We start from the raw sequence: 26495 nt of genomic DNA on the forward strand, positions 1-26495 counted from the left end.
TATCTTTTGCTGTAACCAAGGCCTAAATTCAAGGACTCAGCCAAACTGGAGACTAAGAGGCTTGAGTGATGGCTCAATCTGTGTCACTCATGTTTTTGGAAGGTCACTTTCATTTCTGGTCTTCTGTGTTCAACTAGACCTTGCAGAGTATAGCCTGAGGTCCATAGATAGGCTGTTAACCACTCCAAAATTTGATCCTTTGCATGGTTCTTATGAGCAGAAGATCCCAAATCCATAGGCATTCATTTTCTCATATGACTAAAGACTAGCTGGTAGCTCAGTGATTTAGAAAGGGCTATTAAAATTACAAACTAAAAATAGTTATGTTAGAGTGTACTGCAAACTCTAATTCAGTATTTTACTAAAATATCTGGCTGTCACTTAATGCTTGGCAGCATTGCAAAACTCCTACTCTATGTATCTGTTTAATTGCAATTTCAGCAATTTTGGAAATGGTACTTTGTTATCAATGAATCATTAGTTTTGTCTTGATTTAGATCCAGTTTTCAATTGCTGCTTTACTTGCTTTTTAATTACAAATTACTAATCATATAGATTCATCACCATCAAGTTAGTTTGTTATGAATTGTTTGGTTGATTGTTAACAGAGTGCAGTGATATATATTTCTATCAACAGAGTTTGGGGCCTATAATTTTTTTTGTAATTAGACATGGTTGCATTGGAATTTTAAAATAAATTATCTCTTTTTGTAATGTAAAAGCAGACAGACTCTTACCCTCCAACATGCCCCAACTTTGCATGTATAGTAACAATACTGAGTATCGCTGAGCTAACCACAGGCCGAATAGGTTAACCAACTCCATTGGTTGTCATGACCAACTTCATTGGTGATCATGACCAACTCTGTTGGTGGTCAGCAAAGATACAATATACAAAATGACCTTGAAATTCATTTTCAGATTGAAAAAAATTGATTCCTATTTCTATCTCGTGCAAAATATATTAATGAACATTTGCACAGTGTGTTTTTGTGTGAACCTATGTTTTTATCTGTATTTTCTTAATAAATTATCAAGATAAACTTGGGTATTTTTTGTTACTCACTTTGTCATCCAGGAATCTGCTACTGTGTGCCCCTGTTAGTAGTTTCTGGTTGTTTTCTGATTTCTGGTTGTTCTCTGGGTGCTTGTTCTCTTTCACATCATCTGGATTATAATTGGTTTGCTGATCAGTGAAGTTAATGGGAGCTGGGGGATCTCTGCTCATCTGCCTTGCATTATCAGTCATTGGTTTCTGGCGCGTTGTTTGGGTTTCTGTTTTCAAATTCTCATTCTCCTTGCTGTGAAGAAAGAATTTTATACTTTGTTACTCACAGGCAGACTCCTCATATGCAAGGCTGGCATAAGAACAGAAGGTGTGTTTGGTGTTGTAAACGGTGGTAACTCAGCACAGTGGAATGTGGAAGCATAAACATTGATTATTTGTCTATGCATAACTGACCATAGAGAGAACATTTTATTAATATTACCTTTGCAGGCTTTATCTGTTTCCTTACCCTCTTCCTCATACTCATAATCTATCCATCTGCTCCCAAACCCTTACTGTAAGCAATGACCAGTATGAAAAATGAACCCTAAAGGTTATCACATTTCTTACTTGTAAATGTAACAGGTATTTTCAGCCTTAGAAAAGAAAGTCAAAACAGTTTGTCAGCTCCAGTTCTGCTCTATGCCTCTCCCCTTGAGACTTCCTTTTCTCCTGGGAGCCTTTCATTTAAGTTTAATATTAAACAGAGAAAAGAAAGAAAAAAAATCTGTAGGATGATTCAAGGAGATTCAAATAACAACCAAAATTAAAAGTTCAACCTTGTTTAATAACTAAAAAGTCCTCACGCCTGTAATCCCAGCATTTTGGGAGGCCAAGGGAGGTGGATCATGAGGTCAGGAGTTCGAGACCAACCTGGCCAATATGGTGAAACCCTGTCTCTACTAAAAATACAAAAATTAGCTGGGCGTGGTGGTGCGCACCTGTAGTCCCAGCTACTTGGCAGGCTGAGGCAGAAGAATCAGTTGAACCCAGGAGGCAGAGGTTGCAGTGAGCCGAGATCACGCCACTGCACTCCAGCCTGGGTGACACGTCTCTAAAAAAATAAAAAATAAAAAAATAACTAAAAGTCTTACAGATCAAAACAGTAACAAGGTGCCATTTTAAACATAGAAGACAGATATAATTCTTACAGTGGGTGACCTGAAAAAATATATTAAGAGTCAAGAAACTGAACAATTTTAAAGCATGTGTATTAAGACATTGTAGAACAATTTTAAAGCATGTGTATTAAGGAGAAAAATGCAAAAAAAAAAAAAAAGAAAACTCTAAATATTGAGTAATAGGTGGATGCATTTACTATTTCATTCTTTGCTCATGATAGAGTATATGAAGTCATTAAAATAATTATGAATAATTTAATGATACAAGTAAATGTCCACTTATAAAAGTAAGTGAATATATGATTGTCTCAACTGTATAAAATACATGTAAATAATGTGTGTGCCTATTCAATCTACAAAACAATGTGCCGAAAGTTAACAGTATCTCTGGGTGGTAGAACTCAGGGTATTACGTTACACTCTATTACACTATATCATGTCATATTATACTTTATAGTATTATTGTTCTAAATTTTCTACATAAGAAAATACTATTTTATAATCAGAAAAAATAAGTTTCAAAGTAGCTATGCCTTGTATCTACATGGCATTCTATAAATTCTAGCTGTTATTTATAGATACAGTGGAAAAGATCCATTTACAAGCATATCATGTCATGTAAATACAATATTCATTGATTTAAATAATACTTGTTGAACAATACTTGTTGATTTGAATAATACCAAACCATGGGCAATAATTTGAATGTATGTGTGTATTTTTATAGTCATCCTCTTAGTGGTGGTAGCACAAGAAGAAAAGAAGGCCTAGGAAAGAACTCTGATGGATACCTACATTTAAAGAGGAAAGATGAGCCTTAAAAAGAGCTTTAAAAAATTCCCAGTAAAGTAGAAGAGAAATCAGGAGACTAGAAGGAAGACTTGGTAGAAAAGCAAGAGGATGTTTCTGGAGACAGGACAACAGTATTAAATGCTGCTGAGAAAGGAAATTTCTGAAAAGGGTCCATTGGGTTAGCCATAAGGGTGTAGTCAGGAATCTTGGTATGGGGAGTTTCAATGAGGTAATGTAGGTGGATGCTAGACTGAAGTGGATTGAAGAAAGAGGGGGGACAAGCAATGTAGACAGGAAGTATAAAGACCTCTCTGAAGAAGTTTGGCTGCAAGAAGGGAGAAAGATGGGGTGATGATTGATGTAGAATACAGGGTTTCAGATAAGACTGTTATTATCATGTTCAAAGATGTTAGGGAGTTTAACCTTATTGAAACACCAATGGTGAATTGCCAGTTGAACTGCAGAAAGGAGAGGGCATCATTGATGATGTAAGATGAACCTTGACAAAGGGAAATGGAAGTCATTGAGAGAACAGAGGCAGAAGGGAAGCCTCAGGGTAAGATTATAGAAAAATAGGTAAGGATATAGGCAAATTAGTACATTTGATGACAACAGGTTGATCAAATTGCTGACAGCTTGAATTTTCTCTCTGATAACAAGGTATGGTTACCTTGGGTCTCATGGGGGAAGTGATGGGGTGGAAAGTCTGAATTAAGGGCAGATGGTTTGGGGCAGCTGCTATGAAGAGTAGAAGAGGGATAATCAGAAAAATAAGACAGGTTGGCTGGGCCAACTGTGTGGCCAGTTAAGGTTAAAGACCATTGATTTTTGTGAAATCAATTTGAGAGGATGAGTGGCATTTCACCCAGTAGTCCTCGTGGACATGCAGAGAAGGCAGACAGTGAGGCTTACACAGAACTGGGGCTTTGCCAGACAAACACATTCAAATGATAATAGTGCAAGACAGGAGTATGAGAAGGAGAGTGTATATTTGACAAATGTTTTTTGTAATGAGAGAAGACATATATGTTCCCTGCCTTCAAGAAGTTTAAATTTCATTTGGTTGTCCAAAAATAACACAAACAATAAAGCTAACAACTGGTAAAACTAGATTCTAGAAATCAGAATAGTGATTACCTTTGAGGGGAGATGTATAGCCCAGAAGAAAGCATAATGGGGTTTCTGTGATTCTGGTACTATTTTGTTTCTTGATCTGGGTGTTTGTTGCATGAGTATATCATGTTTGTGAAAATTCAGTGAGTGGTAGACTGATGATGTATACTTTTATGTAAATATAGGTATGTTGTATTTCTATAAAGTATCAAATTGGTTTAAAATTTACATAAGTAATATGAAACACATCCACTTAGCATATAAATGAATGTCAAATGAACATTATGAAGATTCAGTACTATTTGAAGTTCATAAGAAACAAAGAACTATAGTTTGCAATGGTTACAAAAATAATATTATTGCTGAACATTTAATGTGACAGCCACACTATACTTATTTATATACATTAGATTATATATTTCTTAAATCAACCCTATAGTCAGGTGTTCCTATTATTCTTATTTTAGGATGAAGAAATTAAGGCCAAGAAAGTTGATATGATTGGCCTAATTCTATTTACATGGCTTTTCAGTAGTGGAGCCAGGATTTAAACCTGTCTACTTCATTGCACAGACTCAGATCCTATTGGCAGTAGAGTCAGAGGAAGGTCCATGGAAGTTTGTGATTATGTGAGGAGCTGAAAGTACAGGAGCAGCTAACCAAAGTAGGAAACACAGGATTTGAAGGCAAAAATGGTCATTGGGCAGGGAGTTAACTCTTTTGGATAAAGACAGGGACAATGGATTATCTTCGCTTTAATCATCTTCGAGATCCTTTTGTGGGCAGTGTCAGGACAGAATTGCTTGAGAAATGTAAAATGTATCTGCCTGTCTTTAAAAACAGTTCCTGTAGATGTAAAACCAAAAATAACCTGTTAAATCTGTTTCAAGTAAAAGCTGTATTTTTTTTAAAAAAAACATAGCACTTTGAAAATTATCAAGAAAATGACTCTCTAGCTGAGAAACGGCATGTGTCTGTGGTTAACACAAACAATTTGTCAACACGCATTGGTTGTTATGTTGTTCACAAACTCACAGTTCTTTCTCCTAGGCTTGTGTACTATCTACCTATATTACTGAAAATAGACATTTGCCATTTCAAAAGAAGGCAAAAAACCAAAAACCAAAAAACAAAAAACACCATCAATACTATCTTGGAAGCAAGACACAGCTAGCTTCCGCATATGTACTTCTGACCTCAGCTGCTGCTCTGGGGGTGCCGTGAAGAGTTTAGTGTCATCCAGGAATGAGAGCAATTAGAGAGGATTACTGTGTTGCTGGATGATAAATAAATGAGGAGAAAACTGTCCAATCGTTCCCTCTCTCACCGGGCTCTTTTTTGCAAACCAGCCCATTAGAGTCACCCTCCATTAGAGCACAGAGTCTCAGGGTTAGAAAGAAACATTGTAAAGGCGTCTAGTAGCATCCTCTGCCCAAAGCAAGGTAGGGATCCCCCGCTGGCCCCACCCTCCCATGTAACTCCAGCTCACCAGATCTCACATTTGATTTGGATTACACCCCTGCCGAGAACATAAAATCTCAAATGAAGGACCCAGGGGGCTCAGCAAAAGGTCACCAGATGCCATCTTAAAGGTCTGCCAGCCTTGGCAGCGACTCAGTGCCACCAATTTCCAACTGTGCGCCATCTAACAGGCCCTAAACCCTCTGGAGAAGACAGCCTAGAGTGTGCCAACACAGTGAATGGGGATCTAATTTCAGCAAATGAAAGTGTGTTCTTATTTGTAAGTAATAAGAGATAATCAAGACAACCAGACTTTTCTCTTTTTAAAAAGACAATAAAAAATAAAATCGGAAATGGGAGGGGAGTACAGCTGAAAAAGCTCACCAAGCTCCACAGGGAAGCTGAAATGCGAAGCCTGTGCTAATGTAGCTAATGTTATTGTGTCGAAGTATGAAGGTTTTTTGTTTATTTCCTTTTTTTATGTCATGGAGCCATACCATGTACTATTATCATAGAAATTTAGTCTTCGAAAAGATCATAAAAATACTTTCATTCAACTCCTGAACTCGTACTTGAATCATTTCTTTATCAATGTAATTATTTTAGCTAATATGTTCTATCTGAATGCTTATGTGTCAGTCACCACACATAAATTCTTTCACGTTGTGTGACTTTGGGAATATCTGATTTTCAGGTTCTCAGCTACAAGATGAGAAAAAATAATCCTTATCAAGATAAAATGTGTAAAATATTGAGCACCAAGCCTAGTGTGCCTTCCCCAGCCCTTGACAAATAGTAATTCTATGTTAATCATAAATTAAAGTGCTAGCTCCTTTACACACACACTCCTCATCACTCAGGTACAAAGGGATGCTTCTTTCTCTGGACTCCCAAAACTTCCTTTATTGACAGACAAAACTGAAGTTCAAAACTCAAGGTTTTGTAGTAGATAGGAACTGAAGAAAATCTATTTAAATAGATAAAACAGATATAATTAATGCAATCTATCTGACCACCTTGTTATTTACCAATCACAGTAAATACAAATTTGAGAAATCACTCTGCCTTTAAAAAACAAATATTAAGTAGAATTAAAAATCTGTTCTGATAAAGCAGGATTCTTCTCAATCACATTCCTTAATTTTACAGAAAAAAAAAAAAACAAACAACCCAAACATTGTTGCATCATGATGTCCTCAGGTGTATTACACCCAAGAGCTTTACAGAGAGTGCAGCTTTGCCAGTCTGGAGCCAATGTTTATTGGCTAAAATGTAAATCTTGGAACCAATCTTTAATGACTTGAAATTTAATGTCTTTTGCACTTGCATTCTTTCCTGTTTTGCTTTTGCAAGTCTAAGCAAAATGACTGTGCAACTGCCTGGCCTCTTCACCAATGATCTCTGTGCTGTAGGGCACAGTTTCTGAGCCAGGTCTTCTATCCATACTCTGAGAGGATGCAGCATAAACAGTTCTCTCTCTGCATCATGTCTGGATTCATCCACATGGTCTAAGGGAATGAGGAGCAATCATTATTGCTATGTTATTTTGTTTAATCAGGTTGAACTAAATCAGGAATATATAAAAAGATGATGGATTTTTAAAAATTATCAGTATAAATTTATTATCTCAAAATCTTAGCTGGCAAAACTAAAGGTGGTCAAATATTTTATCTCTTTACAAAAAGCTTCCATATACACACACGAGAAGTTTTATTTTGTTTTTAAAACAAAGATTGATTGTAATTAACCTTTCTAATCTCTTAAAAATTTTTTTTTCAATTGACAAAGTAACGCAGATATGTTTACAGGCCAATACTTCTATCTCTACACCAACATTTGAAATGTCTAATGCTATTTTATTATATAGCTATACAAGAGTTTATTTAACTTGTCCTATATTGTTGAACATTAATTTGGTTTCCAAATTTTTATTAATTTAAATGTTGCTGCTCTGCTGGAGATGTTTCTTTGGCACCTATATCCTCACCATCCTTCTCAACCCCAGAAAATTGATCTCTGTGGACTTACTCTATCAACAGCGCCCATGAGGCCAGGCATAGTGGCTCACACTTACAATCTCATACTTTGGGAGGCCTAGGTAAGAAGATCACTTGAAGCCAGGAGCTCCAGACCAGCCTGGACAACATGGCCAGACCCTATCTACCAAAATAAAAAAAAATAATAAAAAAATTAACCGGGCGTTGTGGTGCACACCTGTAATTCTAGCTACTTGGGAAGCTGAGGCAGGAGAATTGCTTGAGCCCAGAAGTTCCAGGCTGCAATGACCTATGATCCCTCCATTGTATTCCAGCCTGGGTGATGGACAGATATCCTGTCTCTAAGAAAAGCAGGGCCTATGTCCTATGATTCTGGGTGGTTTGGGCCAATGGGTAGCCCTGGCAGGAGGAGGTTCCCTCCCTGAAATGTTGACTCAGGCTACCTGTGTCTCTTGGCTAAAAGTCACTACTTTTCTCAAGATGGCCCGAGCTGCAGAATGCTTCCTTTTTATGGTTTCGGTAACATTCCCCTCCTTTTCTCTCTTCAGACCTAGTGCTCCTACCAACCTTGTGGCTGCTAGCCCATGATTCCTGCACCACACCTTGCAATTCTCTTAATCTCAGCTTATATTTTTGTAATTACTCCTTTTAAACTAAAGCCATCCTGGTTTGAGTGTATAATCTGTTTCCTATTGGGACCCAGACACAACACACATTTTTGTGTAAATCTTTGAAACCAAATCATTACACCCATCCATAATCGTTTCCACAGAACTGATTCATAGATACAGATCTTATGCCAAAGGACATATACTTTTAAGGCTTTAAATAAGTATACTTTAAACAACACAGTATCATATGAGTATTTTCTCTAAACACCTGCCAGCACTGGGTATCTCCATTATAAAATGTTCCTAATTTGATTTGTAAAAAATAATATCTCATTACTGTTTACGTTTCTTTTATTATCATGCAGGTCGAATATACACCCACATATCTGTTGTTCCTTTTGATTTCTTCTATTTCCTGTCAAGGTCTATTGCCAATTATTGAAATGAGGCTGTTCATCTTTTTCCCATCGATTTGGAAAACCTCTTTATGCATTTAGGAATTACTTATTTTTCTGTCACATGTGTTGTAAACAGTATTTTGTTTTTGACTGACTTTCTATTATATTTTTAAAAATATATAGAATTCAAATGGCAAAAATAACTGTTACCTCATAGTCTCAATATTTGGGATCAATGGGCACTTAGAAGTTTTCTAAAACATTTGTTGAATGTTTGCTCACATAATGCCCGGTACTCTTATTTACAGACTTATGACTAGAACAACAGTATGTTATGCTTCTTTATACTTCTCACAGTGCCTAAAATAAACACACAAACAAATGAAAACAAACAAAAATTATTCCAGGATATTAATAAGAAGCAGTTTAATGCAGTGGAAAGGGCTTAATAGAAGAATGATTTTAGCCTACTGCTTTATCATTTGAACTTGTAAAAATGGAGATAAGTATCTTCTGTGATGTTATTGCTCAGTTTTAATGAGAGATTGAGTTCATAGATATTCAGCTATTGTGTAGATTGTCTAGTGAGAAAAGTAATAAACAAAGATAAGGCTTATTGATCAGTTGTTTCTAAAAAATAATAAATGGGATCCTTGAATTTTTCAATCACAAAATTTATCCATACTTTATGTATGGACTATAATTGGTCAGTGCTTCCATATCCTGCCTGGATTATCATAACTCTTTAAATGTTTTCTCTCTTTTTATTAGTGTCACTCCCAAATTACTCACCACTTAACAGACAGAAGCAGCCTTTAGAAAATAGTAATACAATGTGAGCAGCATTGCTCTCAATTTTCCAGTGGTTTCCCATTCTACATGGATCAAAATCCAAAGTTCCTACTATGGCCCTACTGGCTTCTCTGCCCTTATTTCCTGCTCCTCTCCCCATTCCCCACTGTGCTCCACAAATAATGGCTTTCCTACTCTTTCTTAAACATACCAACAGGCTTTATTCTGACTATTCTCTCTCCTTAGAATGCTCTTTCTTCAGATATTTGCATGATTTACTTTCTCTGTAAGTCTGTGGAGTCACTAGGATGTAGGTGAATACGTGTGTATCACTTGGTGCAGGCTGGACTTCAGTGGCAGGAAAGCAGCAGGTATATGGGTTCCCTGATCCTGAGCACTGTGCTCCTGCTGAGGGATGGTATTCTAGTTTTTAAGAGTGTGATGGCCAATACTGAGTGTCAACTTGATTGGACTGAAGGATGCAAATTATTGATCCTGGGTGTGTCTGTGAGGGTGTTTGGACAAAGGAGATTAACATTTGAGTCAGTGCGCTGGGAGAGGCAGACCCACCCTTGATCTGGGTGGACACCATCTAATCAGCTGCCAGTGCAGCTAGAATATAAAGCAGGCAGAAAAAACTCTAGACTGGTCCAGCCTCCCAGCCTACATCTTTCTCCTATGCTGGATACTTCCTGCCGTCCAACATCAAAGTCTAAGTTCTTCAGTGCTGGGACTCAGACTGGCTCTCCTTGCTCTTCAGCTTGCAGATGGCCTATTGTGGGACCTTGTGATCATGTGAGTTAATAAACTCCCCTTTATATATAATAGGATATACATATATTATATATATAACTAATAGGATATATATGATACATATATATGATATATATATATATAGATATAGATATATATCCTATTTGTTCTGCCCCCTAGAGAACCCTGACTAATACAATGAGGCAAGCATGAGGCAACCTTATACAAAAAGAAAAAAAAATTGCTTGGGCTCCAGGCGGTCAACTTAGGTGCCATCGATTTGTAACAGTAAATGAGAATGCCAGATGCCCAATAATGGGCAAACTTGAGACCTGTGAATAGTTGCAGACCCTTTTTCTTGAGCAGGGGAGGGAAGAAGATACTAACTTTATGGAGAGTTTAAATCTGGTAGAGCCATACCCACACGGACGAAGGCTGGGCTAGTCTTAGCTCACTGATAGCTAACCTGGGATAATTCTCATTGCATAATTCTAGCTGTTTATCTCCGCACAGTCTCAGTTCAAATGTCTCTTGCTCAGAGACAGCTTCTAGGACCCTTAAGAGCTGATAGACCCTCATGTTCCTTTATTTTTCCTTATTGCACTGTGCCTACATGAACAATCATTGTTTATCTGTCTATTTTGTGTTTCCCATCACTAGAACTTTAGGTACACTTCTGTGTCTCCATGGCTTGGCACTCAGTAGGCGCTCAGTTAATATTTGTGAAAAGGAAGTTGATGGAATTCCCTATATACATTAATTTCTAAAACTGTTAATGTTAACACTTAAAGAAGTTTAAGACAAGTCACAAAGAATTTGTTATTATAAAGGGTTTGGGGCGATTCAAAAATAACAGAATATGAGCTTTAGGAGAGTCACGTGGGAAAATACCAGAACTTTGCATATCTTGGGTGTAAATATCAATGCAAATTATAGGCGTACCTCAGAGATTTGTGGTTTGGTTCCAGAGTGCTGCAATAAAGCAAATATCACAATAAAGTGAGTCACATATTTTTTTGGTTTCCTGATGCACATAAAAGTCATGTTTACACTATACTGTAGTCTATTATGTTTGCAATAGCATTGTCTAAAAAACAATGCACATACCTTAGTTAAAAATACTTTATTGCTAAAATATGCTAATAATCATCTGTGAGCCTTTAGCAAGTCCTCATCTTTTTGCTAGTGGAGGGGCTTGCCTGGATGATGCCTGCTGACTAATGAGGATGGTAGTTGCTGTAGGTTGTGGTAGCTGTGCAATTTCTTAAGACAACAATAAAGTTTTCTGCATCCATTGATTCGTCATTTTACAAAAGATTTCTCTGTAGCATATGATGCTGTTTGATAGCATTTTACCCACAGGGAACCTTTCAAAATTGGAATCAATCCTCTCAATTACTGCCACTGCTTTATCAACTAAGTTTATATGATATTCTAAATCCTTTGTTGTCAATTCAACAATGCTGACAGCATCTTCACCTGGACAGTTGATTCTATCTCAATAAACCACTTTCTTTGCTCATCTATAAGGAGCAACTCCTCATCTACTCAAGTTTTATCATGAGATTGCAGAAATTCAGTCACATCTTTAGGCTTCACTTCTAATTCTAGTTCTCTTATTATTTTCACCCCACCTGCAGTGATTCCTCCACTGAAGTCTTGGAACCCTCAAAGTCATTCATGAGGGTTGGAATCAACTTATTCCAAACTCTTGTTAATGTTGCTATTTTGACATCCTCCCATGAATCACAAATGTTCTTTTTTAAATTATACTTTAAGTTCTGGGATACATGTGCAGAATGTGCAGGTTTGTTACATAGGTATACACGTGCCATGGTGGTTTGCTGCACCCATCAACCCATCACCTACATTAGGTATTTCTACTAATGCTAACTCTCCCCTTCCCCCCGCCACCACTGACAGGCCCCAGTGTGTGATGTCCCTCTCCCTGTGTCCATGTATTTTCATTGTTCAACTCCCACTTATGAGTGAGAGCATGTGGTGTTTAGTTTCCTGTTCCTGTGTTAGTTTGCTGAGAATGATGGTTTCCAGCTTCATCCGTGTCCCTGCAAAGGACATGAACTCATCCTTTTTATGACTGCATAATATTTCATGGTGCATATGTGCCACATTTTCTTTATCCAGTCTATCATCGATGGGCATTTGAGTTGGTTCCAAGTCTTTGCTATTGTGAACAGTGCTGCAATAAACATACATGTGCATGTGTCTTTATAGTGGAATGATTTATAATCCTTTGGGTAGATACCCAGTAATGGGATTGCTGGGTCAAATGGTGTTTCTGGTTCTAAATCCTTGAGAAATCACCACACTGTCTTCCACAATGGTTGAACTAATTTACACTCCCCCCAACAGTATAAAAGCATTCCTATTTCTCCACATCCTCACCAGCATCTGTTGTTTCCTGACTTTTCAATGATTGTCATTCTAACTGGTGTGAGATAGTATCTCATTGTGGTTTTGATTTGCATTCCTCTAATTACCAGAGATGATGAGCTTTCTTTCATAATGTTTGTTGGCCGCATAAATGTCTTCTTTTGAGAAGTGTCCGATCATGTCCTTTGCCCACTTTTTGATGGGATTGTTTTTTTCTTGTAAATTTGTTTAAGTCCTTTGTAGATTCTGGATATTAGCCCTTTGTCCGATGGATAGATTGCAAAATTTTTCTCCCATTCTGTAGATTGCCTGTTCACGCTGATGATAGTTTATTTTGCTGTGCAGAAGCTCTTTAATTTAATTGGATCCCATTTGTCAATTTTGGCTTTTGTTGTAATTATTTTTGGTGTTTTAGTCATGAAGTCTTTGCCCATGCCTATGTCCTGAATGGTATTGCCTAGGTTTTCTTCCAGGGTTTTTATGATTTTATGTTTTATGTTTAAGTCTTTAATCCATCTTGAATTAATTTCTGTATAAGGTGTAAGGAAGGAGTCCAATTTCCATTTCCGGCACATGGCTAGCCAGTTTTCCCAGCACCATCTATTAAGTGGAAAATCTTTTCCTCATTACTTGTTTTTGTCAGGTTTGTTGAAGATCAGATGATTGTAGATGTGTGGTGTTATTTCTGAGACCTCTGTTCTCTTCAATGGATCTTTCATAATGCCCTCTGCTGCCCCAACGTTTAGTGTGCCAGGGTCCCTGCTAAAATGTGGCATCCAGAATGAAGTGTGCAGTACTCCACTGAGTTCTGCGTGGAGTGAGCCTCCACATCTCTCTATCTGAATACCCTTGACTCATGCTAAGCTCAAACACAGGCAATACCGGAACATTTATTCCATATAACCATTTCCATGTACACTTGTCCAAAGGTAGCCTTTGCCTATATTTCTGTTCATTTAGTCTTGTTGGTTGTAGCTTATTTCCCTGCCAAAGCTTCTTAGCTTTCTGCTACCTATGGGTTTACTAAAACAATTTGTCTATCTTCCTTTGATTGTGTATTAAAAACTGTTGAATAAGAGCAGGGTCACACACACAAATCCTCCCCACCTCCAGAAAGTTGTGTTTATATCAATTGTTCCATCACCACTTGGTAGTGTATCACCTATCTCAACACTGTCCAGTATGGAGTTCACTGCCTTGTTTCAGGCCTTTGTGAGAAAGATGTGCCCAATGACTCACCAAAATCAACACATACTGTCTTTATCATTCTCTTCATTTGGACTGCAATAATCTTGTCAATGATGAGAATGGAACCAGTTTGGCATAATCTATTTTTAGTTAATGCATACCTCCTCTTGGTGATCATCACTTTCATGTTTTATTTTCACAACTAATATATTTAATTTTTTGGCCTACAGTTTTGGCAGGGATCGTCCACCAACCTCTGACTCTGTGGTACTATTACTAGCTTCTATCACCTTTTTGAAAATGAGAATATTTGTCTCCTGTCACATGGCATGTTACTCATCAGGGTTCCATAGTAACATCTGGATGTTATTTTAACAGCATGGGCCTTTAGATTTGTATTTATTTAAAGCTACTAAGTATTATCTTTCTAGATCTTTATTTTTCTTGGTAGCCATGTTACTCTAATTTATTTAATAGGCTTTACCATGTACAAGATTTTATCCTCTGTGCTGGGGATATAGCTGTGCACATACAATTTACAGTAAAATAGAGAGACAGAAATGCATAGGAAGTTGTAAGCATGTACTATTCCTTACGGGCGTTATAAGAGCCCCCAGGTGGGGCAGGCAAATGTGTGTCTGGTGGTGGCAACATGTCATTAGATTTTATTTTAGAAAGATCACGCTGGCCATACTTAAGAATGGGGCTTCTCAAACTGGAATGTGTGGAGGAGTCACCTGAAAATTCAGGTTTAAAGTGAGATTCTGACTCAATATATCAGGAAAGGAGCTGAGGTTCTGTTTCTAACAAGTTCCCAGCTGAGACTGGTGCTGGAAATCCACGGACTACACATTCAGGAGCAAAGCTGCAGAGGAGTCAGTTACAGAGTGTGAAGATTAGAGATAGAGAACTAGGTTGGAAGGCGGTTATAGTGACCTAGGAGGAAGATGATGATGGCACAAATAAGGGGAAACTTGTTTCACTCCCTGAAGCCTACAGATTCATCTCTTTTGCTCTTTTGTGAAAAATATGTATACTAAATATAAGTATTTTTCTTTGATCTGTGAACAATTATGCATGTTAACTTAAGGAAAGAGGGAAGGCGAGCTCCATTCCAGTCTTAGTTCTTAATAACCAGCATGGAACTTCAGGGGCTTGCTTTAAGACCACTGAGGCCTTAGTTATCTCACCTCATCTGTAAAATGGGAGGCTGGTTGTTATGGGTTGAACTGTGGCCCTGCCAAGATTCCTGTGTTGATATTCTACCCCCCATACCTCAGTATATGACCTTATTTGGAAATAGGATTATTACAGATATAATGAGTTGAGATGAGGTCATACTGGATTAGGGTGGGCCCCTAATGTAGTTGACTGATGTCTTTACATAAAGGGGCAATTTAGACACAGATGCAGATGCAGGGAGAAAGCCATGTAAAGCTTGAAGATATGCTGCCACAAGTCAAGAAACTGCCAGAAGCAAGGGAGCACCTAGGACACATATGTCCTTCCCTGGCACCTTCATAGGGATCACAGCTCTATGGACACTCTGACTTCAGACGTCTGGCCTCCAGAACTTGAGACCATGAACTTCTGTTGTTCTAAGTCACCCAGTTTGTGGTACACTATTACAGCAGCCCTAGCAAGCTAATACAGTGGGCTGCATCTAAAAGACCACCTTCAGGTCTGACATACTATCCCAGTATCAACACATGTCCTGCAGGAAATCTGAGCTAAATGTGGTTATACGAGAAGATTTCTGATTTTCTATCCATTATTGATCCATGATTTTCTTTTAATTCAAATTTTCATTTTGGAGAAACCTTTCTTTTTTGATGTTTACTTACACTTCTTAAGTGGATTTTTATTAATTGATTCAACTTATTCAACCCAAAGAAAATACCCTTCTGGGGCCCTGGTTTATGAATATAAACACTTTTGGGAAGACAGATTCTGCAGCATGAATGACATGATAGTGGCAGCACTTTCCTTACCTGAGCAACGAGGAGGCTTTAAGAATTATTCATTTTTAAACATACAAGAATATTTTAGCAATGCACATTACTAATCCTATGTCATCCCGGCAACAGTAACATGAAGTCTATAGGAAACACAGCAAACAAACAAAATACCCGTCTTACTACCTAAAAAATGCCAGCTGTTATAGTATAATAGGAGAGATAGAACTGCATATTTTATTTTACAATTAATTTAGCTGATTTAATGTACTCTTTTATTTTTTGGTTCCTGAAGTTTAGAAAACAAAATGGGGAAAGGCACCTTCCTATGAGATAAAGCTAACTTTTCACTATTTTAAAAATTAAACACTACTCCTTGCTTTCTGTTTAAAAACATACTAAGCTCCATATCCTTGGAAAAAGCAAGGGGTTTGGGAGAGAATAAGGCTAAACAAACAACCTGAGGAAGGAATGGAATTAGTAATAATATCGTCTTCCAGGTAGGAGATCTGAGCCAGGTGTCCAAACCAATTCTATTTACTTTTCTTGACAGTGACAGGGATTTGACATATCTCAAAATAATCACTTACCATATCACAGTGTCTCCTCATCTACAAAACAGACATAAACTGCATCCTAGGCATAGAATATGAAAGGGACAGCCAGGCACGGTGGCTCACGCCTGTAATCCCAGCACTTTGGGAGGCCGAGATGGGCGGATCACGAGATCAGGAGATCGAGACCATCCTGGCTAACATGGTGAAACCCCGTCTCTACTAAAATACAAAAAAAAAATTAGCCGGGCGCGGTGGTGGGTGCCTGTAGTCCCAGCTACTCTGGAGGCTGAGGCAGGAGAATGGCGTGAACCCAGGAGGTGGAGCTTGCAGTGAGCTGAGATCGGGCCACTGCACTCCACCCTAGGCCACAGAGCGAGACCCTGTCTCACAAAAAAAAAAAAAATATATATATATATATATATATATATATATATGTGTGTGTGTGTGTGTATATATATATATATAAAGAGAATATAAAAGGGACATCAAGCATTTAACAGAAAGATGTTTGATTTTTTTGTTACATATTTTATATCTATAGAAAGACTTCAATAATAATAGCAGAATTATTTACTAAGCATGTTATTTATAATGGACACTGGAAAGGTGCTTTGCATACTTTTTCTCATTTAATCCTCACAATAACCCCATTACTAGATAGGTGTTGTTTTATCCCCACTTCATATATATAGAATCTAAGGCCAAAGATGTTAATTCATTTTCCCAATGTCAAAAGGCAAGAAAGAATCAGACCTAAGATTCGATTTCACACCTCTCAGCTCTGTAGGGATCCCAAATGGATGAATCACATGCTGCAAACCTCAGTTCCTGTGCAGTGGCAGACATTACTAACTGATTATAGCAATCACTTTGGAATCCCTCTAGACTTTACAATACTGATAGTGGGGAAGTAGAACTAATGTGACCTTCTAAAGTCTTATTAAAGCCTGTACTTCATAACAGCAGTCTTGGTGACCTGCATTCAGAGATTTTGATTCAGCAGACCTTGAGCTGGTTCCTGAACCTTTATTTTTGAGGACCCTCCCCGTGATTCTGATGATTGCCAGGTTTAGTAAAAATTTCTTCTTGCACCTATGTTCAACGATACCATATCTTTGTATATTTGTTCAGTCTACAAATTTCTGAAATAGAAGATAGAGCTAAGGAAATAATCTTAGGAAGGAAAAGCAATTTTTGACTAGCTATTACTTATGGAATGCCTACTATAAGAAAGACAGATCTAGTACCTTCCCTTCTTTTTTGAGCCACTGAAACTCTGTAAGAAAGAGCTAGTCATACTCTTCTGTGCTGAAACATCTAGTGAATATTAGAAATATATGAGTGTCATCTCTTAAATGTGACTGTGATGGGTTTGGAAGAGAAGAAAGAGATCTTAGCCACGATCTGAGAAGCCCAAGCTTAGAAGAGTATCAAATACAAACAGGAGTAAGTGAAAACCTTACAATTTATGATTCTGTATTAATCCTACTCCTTTAATTCACAACAAATTGACTAATAAACCTCCCCCACTCTCCCTAAAATTACTACATGTGGTAGATTACAAGCCCGATGAGAAAAGGCAGTAATGTTCCATTAATATTTATAAATGTCTCAATGCTCTTATTTCCCATCTATTTGGAAAATTGGCCCAAGTAATTAAGGAGTATGGGGAATTATAAAGATGAAAAATACTAGGAAAACAGTGCACATGGAAGTTATCAACACGATTTTAACTCTACTGTTGCATCTTAATGACTTTGTTTTCCATGGATGGCATTTTTTTAAGTTTAAATTTCTGGGTGAAAAAAAACAATAAAACTTCATTATCATCCAAGCAACATAGGTATTTTTCAAATATGGACTTACATCTTTGGCTTCTCCACGAGGTATCGAAAGTATTTACTTCCAATGATTTTCACCATGATCTCAGGCATTGCATCTGATCCACCGGGAGTCTTCCAGGCTGAAGACATGATTCTTTTCAAAATCCCTTCAAATCCTTAGAGGTGAAAATAAGTAAATTGTTCTTCTTGATTTTCCATTAGGGAACTCCATCATCCTTGTCAATAACAACGAGCAATAATAATAGCAGGACAAAGTGTTTCACCTATATTACCTCACTTAACACTCCTAACAAAGGCATGAGAAAGATATTTTTAATTACTATCACTTTTGTTTTACAGTTGAGGAAACAGGCAAAATGTAGCTATATGGCTTACTCACATCACATCACATCACCAGTAATTAGCGGACTTGGGAATCTCACCTAAGAGGTCTACAAGGCAGATCTACTGAGTTATCAGGTGACTCTACCTTCCTGTACTACAAGACATAGGATGGGATTCCAGTGAGGTCAGAGCGGAAACTAGGGCATTAGTGGGACATATGAAGAATCAATATTCAGTTCTGATGTTTAGTTTCTCCATTTATAAGATCAGGATAATTCCGGGTCTGTTCTACGACTTGGGGGTGAATCCAAGGAGATAATGCATCTGAAGGGAGACTGAACACAAGAGAGACAGACTTTTGTTGTGATCACTGATCTCTTTCTACAACAATCCAATGAATCTGAAATTGAGCTCCTGCACAAGATAAGCACTGGCTGTTTAAACAGAGTGATGTCAAGGGAAAAATCAGAAGTTCAGTAAATCTGGTCACAGCTGAACACTCCCTTTAAGAACCACCCGGAGACTGAAAGCCCTTTAGAAATTATTCTACTCCAAAGGCTCCCTCACAGATTGGAAAACTAAGGCCCAGAGAGGGTGTGTTATTTGACAAGGGTCACAGAGAGAATGAAGGACAGGATTGTTTCCAGTACTTGGGTCTGATGGCTAGACCAGGGTTCTTCCCAAAAGTCCAATACTAAAGACCTGCTGTGCGACGGCAGCCCCTCATTCTGGGGACCTGCAACCTCTTTGCACCTGTCTGGAATCTTCCAGACTCGGAATTCGTGATCCTCAAGTCCCCTCCCTGCCCAGCAGCTGCGTGTCGGTCCTGAGGTCTTTCCCTGGAGAGAACAGAGAGGGGTGCTTACCGCTAGGGCAGCGTTCCCACCCTGGCGGCTCAGAGTTGAGCGGTCCGTGCTTCTCCCCAGGAAGTTGACACTCTCAGACCCTGGAGACAGGACCGGGCGTGAGGACTGAGCTCAGGAATCCAGCCAATCACAGGGCCCGCGTCGCGGGCGGCGCCTCTTCCGCCCTGGTCGCTAAGGACGCAGAAGGCTGTTTCTGGGCGGGGACCAGGTTTTTCTCCACTGCCGCGGCAATGGACCCAGGCTATGGCTGCCGGTGGGTGAAGAGTCTAGGTGTTTTTGATCTGTGCCTTCTCTCTTCTTCAGCGATATGCGGGCATCCTTCTCGCCCATCTGGCTGACCTGTGTGGTCACTCTTTTCCCGCCCTTCCTCTGAGGCTTCATTTACCTTTGTGAGTTTGCACACAGTTGAGATTCGAACACAGTAGGTTCAAATCCAGACGTCTCCACTGTATGGCTTGAGTAAATCTCTTCTTTTCCCTGAGATTGTTTCCTCATCTATAAAACGGGGCAAAATAATAACAGGGTCCTAACTGGGAGTTGGTGACTAAATTAAATGAAATCGTCGGCCGGGCGCAGTGGTTCACGCCTGTAATCCCAGCACTTTGTTAGTCCTAGGTGGGCAGATCAGGAGGACAGGAGATTGAGACCATCCTGGATAACATGGTGAAACCCCGTCTCTACTAAAAATACAAAAAATTAGCGGGGCGTGGTGGTGCGCACCTGTAGTCCCAGCTACTCCGGAGGCTGAGGCAGGAGAATTGCTTGAACCTGGGAGATGGACCTTGCAGTGAGCCAAAATCCTACTACTGCACTCCAGCCTGGGGGACAGAGGGAGACTCAGTATCAAACAAACAAACAAAACCAGAATATTATACATTGATAATAATAACGTTGTGTACTATCTCTATGCCAGATCCCTTATGTGAGCTGGATAACTCTCACCTCACAAGTTAATAGTTATAAATAAAATAGTTTTACTTTATTTTAAAGAGAAAAGAAACAAATTGGGGTATTGATAAATTACTCCAAATCCTGCAAAAGCAAGTACAGAGCTAAGATTAGAATATAGATCTGCATATCCTACATTTCCAGTAAGTTGTTATTATGCTAAAATAAACTTCAGATGATAGGCAAAGACACTTTAGATTGACTCCCAAATAGTATTGTTATTTGCATCAACGTAGGCAGCAGCAGCTCTAGCATCCATACCTCTGCCTCCTAACCTCTAGCTGTACTGTGCTTTACAGATAAATGTATCACCCACTGGCATATGCAGGCAGAGATGGACAGCACACTCAGCTCCCCTCTAGGGGTTCACTCTCTAGTGGGTGAGACACATAACCACATTCTACGATATAGAAAGTGCTAAGGGAGCAGAGAAGCAGGAACAGCTCCCTTCTGACTCCTCCCTCCCAGCCTTCACATTGCTTCCAGATCAGTCTTCCCAAGGCCCAACTCTGACAAGTCCCCTCCTCTACCAAACGTCTGAAAGATCTCATCAGCCATAGCGGGTGTCTGTGGTTTCAAGACCTTCCACTAACTGACTTCAAGCTAGATCGATAGCTTGATCTCCCACTACTTCTCCTAGGCCTGTTACGCTGCATCCAACCCAGTTTACTCACTGGCCTGAATCTCCCTTTCATATCTCTGTCTCGGTGCCTTTGTTCACTTTGTTTCCTCTGCCTATAATGCCCCTCCATTTCTCATTGTGTCAGCCTGCCTATCCATTCTTTAAGTTGGATCTCAAATGGTATGTGAACTTGGGAATCAGACACCTTGAGTTCAAATCCTTGCCCTGCTAGTTCAGTGCAATCTTGGGCAAATCACTTAACATCTTTGTGCTTTAGTTTCCTCTTCCATACAATGAGGATGACTTTTTGTGAATTTTAAGTGAGTTATACAAGAAAGGAACTTAGAACAATGCCTGACACATAATGAACAATATAAATGTTTGCTGTTATTTTGCAAGAAGCCAAACTGGATTCCACAGCTGAAAGTAGCTTCTTAATCTTATATATAACCTGTGGCTTCTCTCTTAGGAAATATGTCTGTCTTTGTCTGAGAGTGTGGTATTTATTTGCTTTGGTTGTCCGGGCTTCTCCTGCTATGCTGTAGAGGGCTGAATAATGCCCCTCCTTCAAGATGTCCACCTTTAAATCCCCAGAACCTGTGAATATTATCTTCCATGGCAAAAAGAACTTTACAGATGTGATTAAGTGAAGGAACTCGAGAGGGGAAGATTATCTAATTTTTTCAGATGAGCCCTAAATGTAACCACAAGTGTCTTTATAGGAGGGAGGTGAGAGAGATTTGATGACAGAAGAGGAGGTAAATGTGACAATGGAGGCAAGAGGGTACAGGGATTTGAGGAAGGGATCATGAGCCAATGAATGCAGATGGTCTCTGGAAGCTAGAAAAGGCAAGGAAACTGATTCTACTCAAGACCCCCAGAAGGAATCTATTCTGCTGACCCCTTGACTTTAGCCCAGTGAGACTGATTTTGGACATCTAACCTTCAAAAATGTAAGACAATACATTTGTGTGTGGTAATTTATTATATTATCCATGGGAAAATTTAATGTCATGCTATTGAAGGACTCTTCTTTTCTTTTTCTTCTCTGTGTTTGTTAAATATCCAGAACAGTATCTAGATTATAGTGTGCTCTACAAAATTTTTTGAGCAAATGAATGAAGGAGAAGATAACCAAAATTGAATATTAAAATGTCTTTCTAAAAAATACTCTAATGAAAATGGTTTTCATGGGGGTTTTGTCCACCTAAAACGCTTCCCTATTCTTTCTTTCTGTGAATTGAATGCTTTCTTTGGGAATATCTTTTCCTGTTTCAAGGAGTCCTTGTGGGCATTTTCAGTCAAAGTGTTGCTTGATTATACTCTATGGCTTAAAAAGGCCAAAGTTCTTATCAATGACCCTTGAACAACACAGAGGTTAGGGGTGATGACTCCTCGTGCAGTTGAAAATTTGTGTGTAACTTTTGACTCCCCCAAAACTTAACTACTTATAGCTTGCTGTTGACTGGAAGTCTTACTGATAACATCATAAATTAACACATATTGTGTATATTTTATATATATATATATATTATATAATGTATTCTTATAATAAAGTAAGCTAGAGAAAAGAAAATCTTATTAAGAAAATCATAAGGAAGAGAAAATGTATCTACTAAGTGAAAATGATCATCATAAAAGTCTTTATCCTCAATATCTTCACATGAAGTACGCTGAAGAGAAGGAGGAAGAGGAGGGATTGATCTTGCTGTCTTGGAGGTGGCAGAGCTGGGAGAAAATCTGCCTATAAGTGGACCTGCACAGTTCAAACCTGTGTTGTTCAAGGATCATTTGTATACACATATAGGAGGAAAAAAGTTTATATCTGTTAAGATTACTAGACTACAATTTTTCAGAGAGAAGGAAGTCAGCCAACAGAGAAAAGCAGAGCCAAAAATGGAGCCAGCACGGGGAAGGAGAGGAAAGCAAAGAGCCTGGATCCAGCTATGCCTGAAATTAGAGATTCCAGAACTCTCAAACACACGAGTAATAAACGTCCCTTTTGTTTACAATATTTTGAGATGACTGTCATTAATCTTTACCCAAGGAGACCTGACTAACAGAGAGACTCTTAAACTTCAGGTTATTAAATTTTATCTATGGAATACAGTTAATTGATTGGATGGCATTTTGAATTTTCCTATAAATTCTTTGATAAAGCTTGAAGGAGCAAATTGGTTTTGACCAAATTAGTTATTCTACTAAAGACTATCCTTTGACTTCATCTTGACTCTGTAGGTTTTACAAATGCCAACTTGAAACACAGTGGCATTGGGGAGAGGCTTTCTATTGTGCAGCTCTTCTACCAGTTTGATGGTATTCAGGTGAAATCTGATCTATTTTTCGGACCTGAGGGAACCTCTGCTGAGTGACCTTGAACAAGTAATTTAACTCTTTTATCTGTAAGGTGGAGAAAATAATAATTACCCTCTAAGATTATCAGGATTAGACATAATGTACCTGGAGGCCCCTGACATGCAACAGGCTTATAATAAATTATATTCTTGTTTATAACAATAGCAGCTAACATTTAGTGAACATTTAGTATGTGCCAGACACTGAGTTAAGAGCTTTTCATTCAACATCCCATTTCCTCTTCATAACAACCTTATGAAAAAAGACTTAATATTCTCATATCAGAGATGAGGAACCTGAGGCTTAGAGAAGAAAAAGAACTTGCTGAAGGGAATGTAGCTAGGAAAAGTCAGAAGCATAATAAAAAATCCAGGTGTGCCTGACTCTGTAAGTAGCCTCTACAGCCCCTGCTCCATACTTCCTCTGTGGATGTTAGTTAGCCATTGTTCCTATCAATATGTATTAATGATAATATTTTTATTGCTGCTGTTTTAAGGCTCTACATTCCTTACAGAATGCAGATTCTGTGACAGAATTGCTAAGGAGTGGTCTTTTCTTATCTGCTATTGTCTACTTTACACTCTGCTTTATGAAATGACACAACCACGAAACATCTCTCCAGTGGTTTATATTAAACAAGGCAAAACAAAAAGCTGTGCAATAAATGTCTCCACAAGATTAAATACTGTGGTTAAAACTGCCTTCCTTGAATTCAACAGCTTTAGATTACGAGTCACCAGAGAAAGATTCCACAGAAACATCTCCATCCGAGTCAGCGCTCTCTCCTTTCTTCCCAAAGAAAGAAAAATAGCTGCAATAAGGGACCAAAGAATGCCCCCTCCTAAAACTTCAGGATTTTACATTTACCATCAAACAGAGTAAGGAAGAGGAAAAAAATGGTCTCCAGTGTTTTGTTTTTGCCCTTATAAGTCAAAGTAGAATGAGTTTATAAACAGGAAGCAATAAAGAACTGCTGTTTTGAACAGTCTAATCATAGATCTATAAAAATGAGGCATTTTGCAGTGAAGTCTCTTGTCCAAATAGAGGAGAGGCAAATACTGATGTTAAACTGAGCTGTATTACAAAGATATGGGGGTGTTACATTTGCTTTTTCTCCAAGAGACATACAGGACCCAAGTCATTAGTCTTTATGACTAATGAGGGACTTCAGGTAAAAAGACAAGCAAAGGCAGGCTGACTTTAAATAGAAAGCAGATATGGTCAAGTTTCTTTTCTCCTTAAAATGCTCTCTTGGCTCTGGAAAAATAAAACTGTATAGCTTACTGATTAGATGGGCCAAATTTGGGCCCTGTAATAGTTTTCTAGGGCTGTTATAAAGAAGTACCACAAAGTGAGTGGATTGAAGAGCAGAAATGCATTGTCTCATAGTTATTGGAAGCTAGGAGTCTGAGGTCGAGGTATTGGCAGGGTTGGTTCCTTCATTTGGTGGTGAAGGAGGATCTATTCCATGTTTCTCTCCTAGCTTCTCGGGGTTTGCAGGAAGTCTGTGATGTTTCTTGGCTTGTAGATCTCCATCTTCATGTTCACATGGTGTTCTCCCTGTGTGTGTGTCTGTGTCCAAATTTCCCCTTGTGTATAAGGACACAAGTGATATTGGGCTAATTACCTCTGCAACCACCCTACTTACATATAAGGTCACATTGTGAGATCTGATGGTCAGAGCTAGGATGCCAACAAATAAAGTGGGAGGAGGGGGACACCATTCAACCCTTAACAGGGTTCAAAACCTGGTTTCCATTTAATATGATGTTATTTCAGGCAACTACTTTGCCTTTCTGTGACTTTATTTCTTCATGAATAATACCAATATGTACCACAATGTGAGGTTAAATGAGTTAACGTGTTTAGGATAGAGTTTGGTACTGCAAGAGTTTATTGCTATTAGTGTTCTTTCTTTATACATATTTTATGGGGTAAAGGTAATATTTTAATACTTGTGTACAATGTATAATGATTGAATCAGGGTAATTATCATATCCATTGGCTCAAATATTTATTTCTTTGTGTTGAAAACATCTCAAAACTTCTCTTCTAGCTGTTTGAAAATACATATCAATTATTAACCTTAGTCACCCTATAGTGCTGAAGAACACTAGAGTTCACGTTCTTTATTATGGCCTCTTTGGTCTGGCTTTGCTCACCTCCCCAAACTCATGTCCCATGTTCTCTCCCAACCTAATGAACTTCAGCTGCAGTTAACTGGTGTTCCGCAACCTTCCCTGGAGTTTTATCCCCACATGCCTCTGCTGAGCGTTTTTGTTGTTGTTCTGCATGAAAGGTCTTTTGTGTGACTCGGTTTCTGACTTTTAAGATCATGTCCATGTTACTGACCCTGCAAAGGCATTTATCCTCAATGCCCCCAGTCAGGTGGTTCACTCTTTTCAGTACAGCAGCAGTTTTATTGAATCTACTATTTTGATAATAATTATGACTTTAGAATCTTTCTCACCTGCTCAATTGTTGATGATAAATAAATACTATGTCTTACTCGCCACATAGCCCATTCTGAACACAGTGATAGTACATAGTATGTGATCACAAATGTATATTACATACATGAGAGAAAATAAACATGAGAGATGACTTTTAATAGTATAATGTGATTTTGATAAGCATATTATCATAGCAGCTATTATTTATTTAAGGTTTACTATGTGCTAGTCGTTGGATGAGGCACTTTTTATGTGGCACTTCATTTAATTTCAGTAATGATCTTATAAGGGATGTAGGGTATTATTATCTCTGTTCTACTGATGAGGAATCTGATCTCAGAGTGTTGGATTGTCGAGGACCTTGGTTGTACATAGCTGAAATTCCACCGCAGCCGACTGTAGCAAAAAGGGAATTTCTTATGAAACTAAGTACAGAAATGAATCCAGGCCTCTGGAACAGTCAGGGACTATGGCAGGTAATTTTTTAGGACTCTTGTCTCTACTACTCTGTGTATCAGCTTCATTTATTCTTCTCTGTAGCACACATTAATGTTTTCTCATCCCCCAGGTCACATGCTGGGGGATAAAACATGCTCATAAATAATCACCAGATAGAAAGTCACTAATCATAATTCACAAGTCTCATTTCTACCCAAGGAGCTGGCAAAATCTGGAATTTCTTAGTTCCATTTGCTAGAGGAGCAATTATGGTCGGCCCAGCTTGGTCAGGAAATATCTGAACCAATGAACTGCTGTATTGGGGGATGCAACTGGTGGGTGGTATAATCATGTACAAAATTGTTAGTAGGAGCTATTGGAAGAGTTAGTACCCAGACAGTTATAAGGTGCAGGAACCCAATAGAGGTTAACCTGATAGGAGGTTGAATAACTTGCCCAAGAGCT

The 26495-nt window shown here is 38.5% G+C and overlaps 1 protein-coding gene across 1 annotated transcript in view; it reads right to left on the minus strand.

The window, feature by feature from the left end:
- Window positions 1-18153, minus strand: part of C1H1orf87 (chromosome 1 C1orf87 homolog) — an 81182-nt gene extending 63029 nt beyond the window's left edge. The window contains exons 1-2 of the mRNA XM_025356202.1: window positions 18047-18153; window positions 1067-1301 (exon numbers count right to left, since the gene is read on the minus strand). Of these exons, the coding sequence (XP_025211987.1) occupies window positions 1067-1301; window positions 18047-18153 (342 nt within the window). The remainder of the gene's footprint in view (window positions 1-1066; window positions 1302-18046) is intronic.
- Between the last annotated feature and the right edge of the window lie 8342 nt (window positions 18154-26495).

Source organism: Theropithecus gelada, chromosome 1, assembly GCF_003255815.1.
Source record: "Theropithecus gelada isolate Dixy chromosome 1, Tgel_1.0, whole genome shotgun sequence".
NCBI lineage: Eukaryota > Metazoa > Chordata > Mammalia > Primates > Cercopithecidae > Theropithecus > Theropithecus gelada.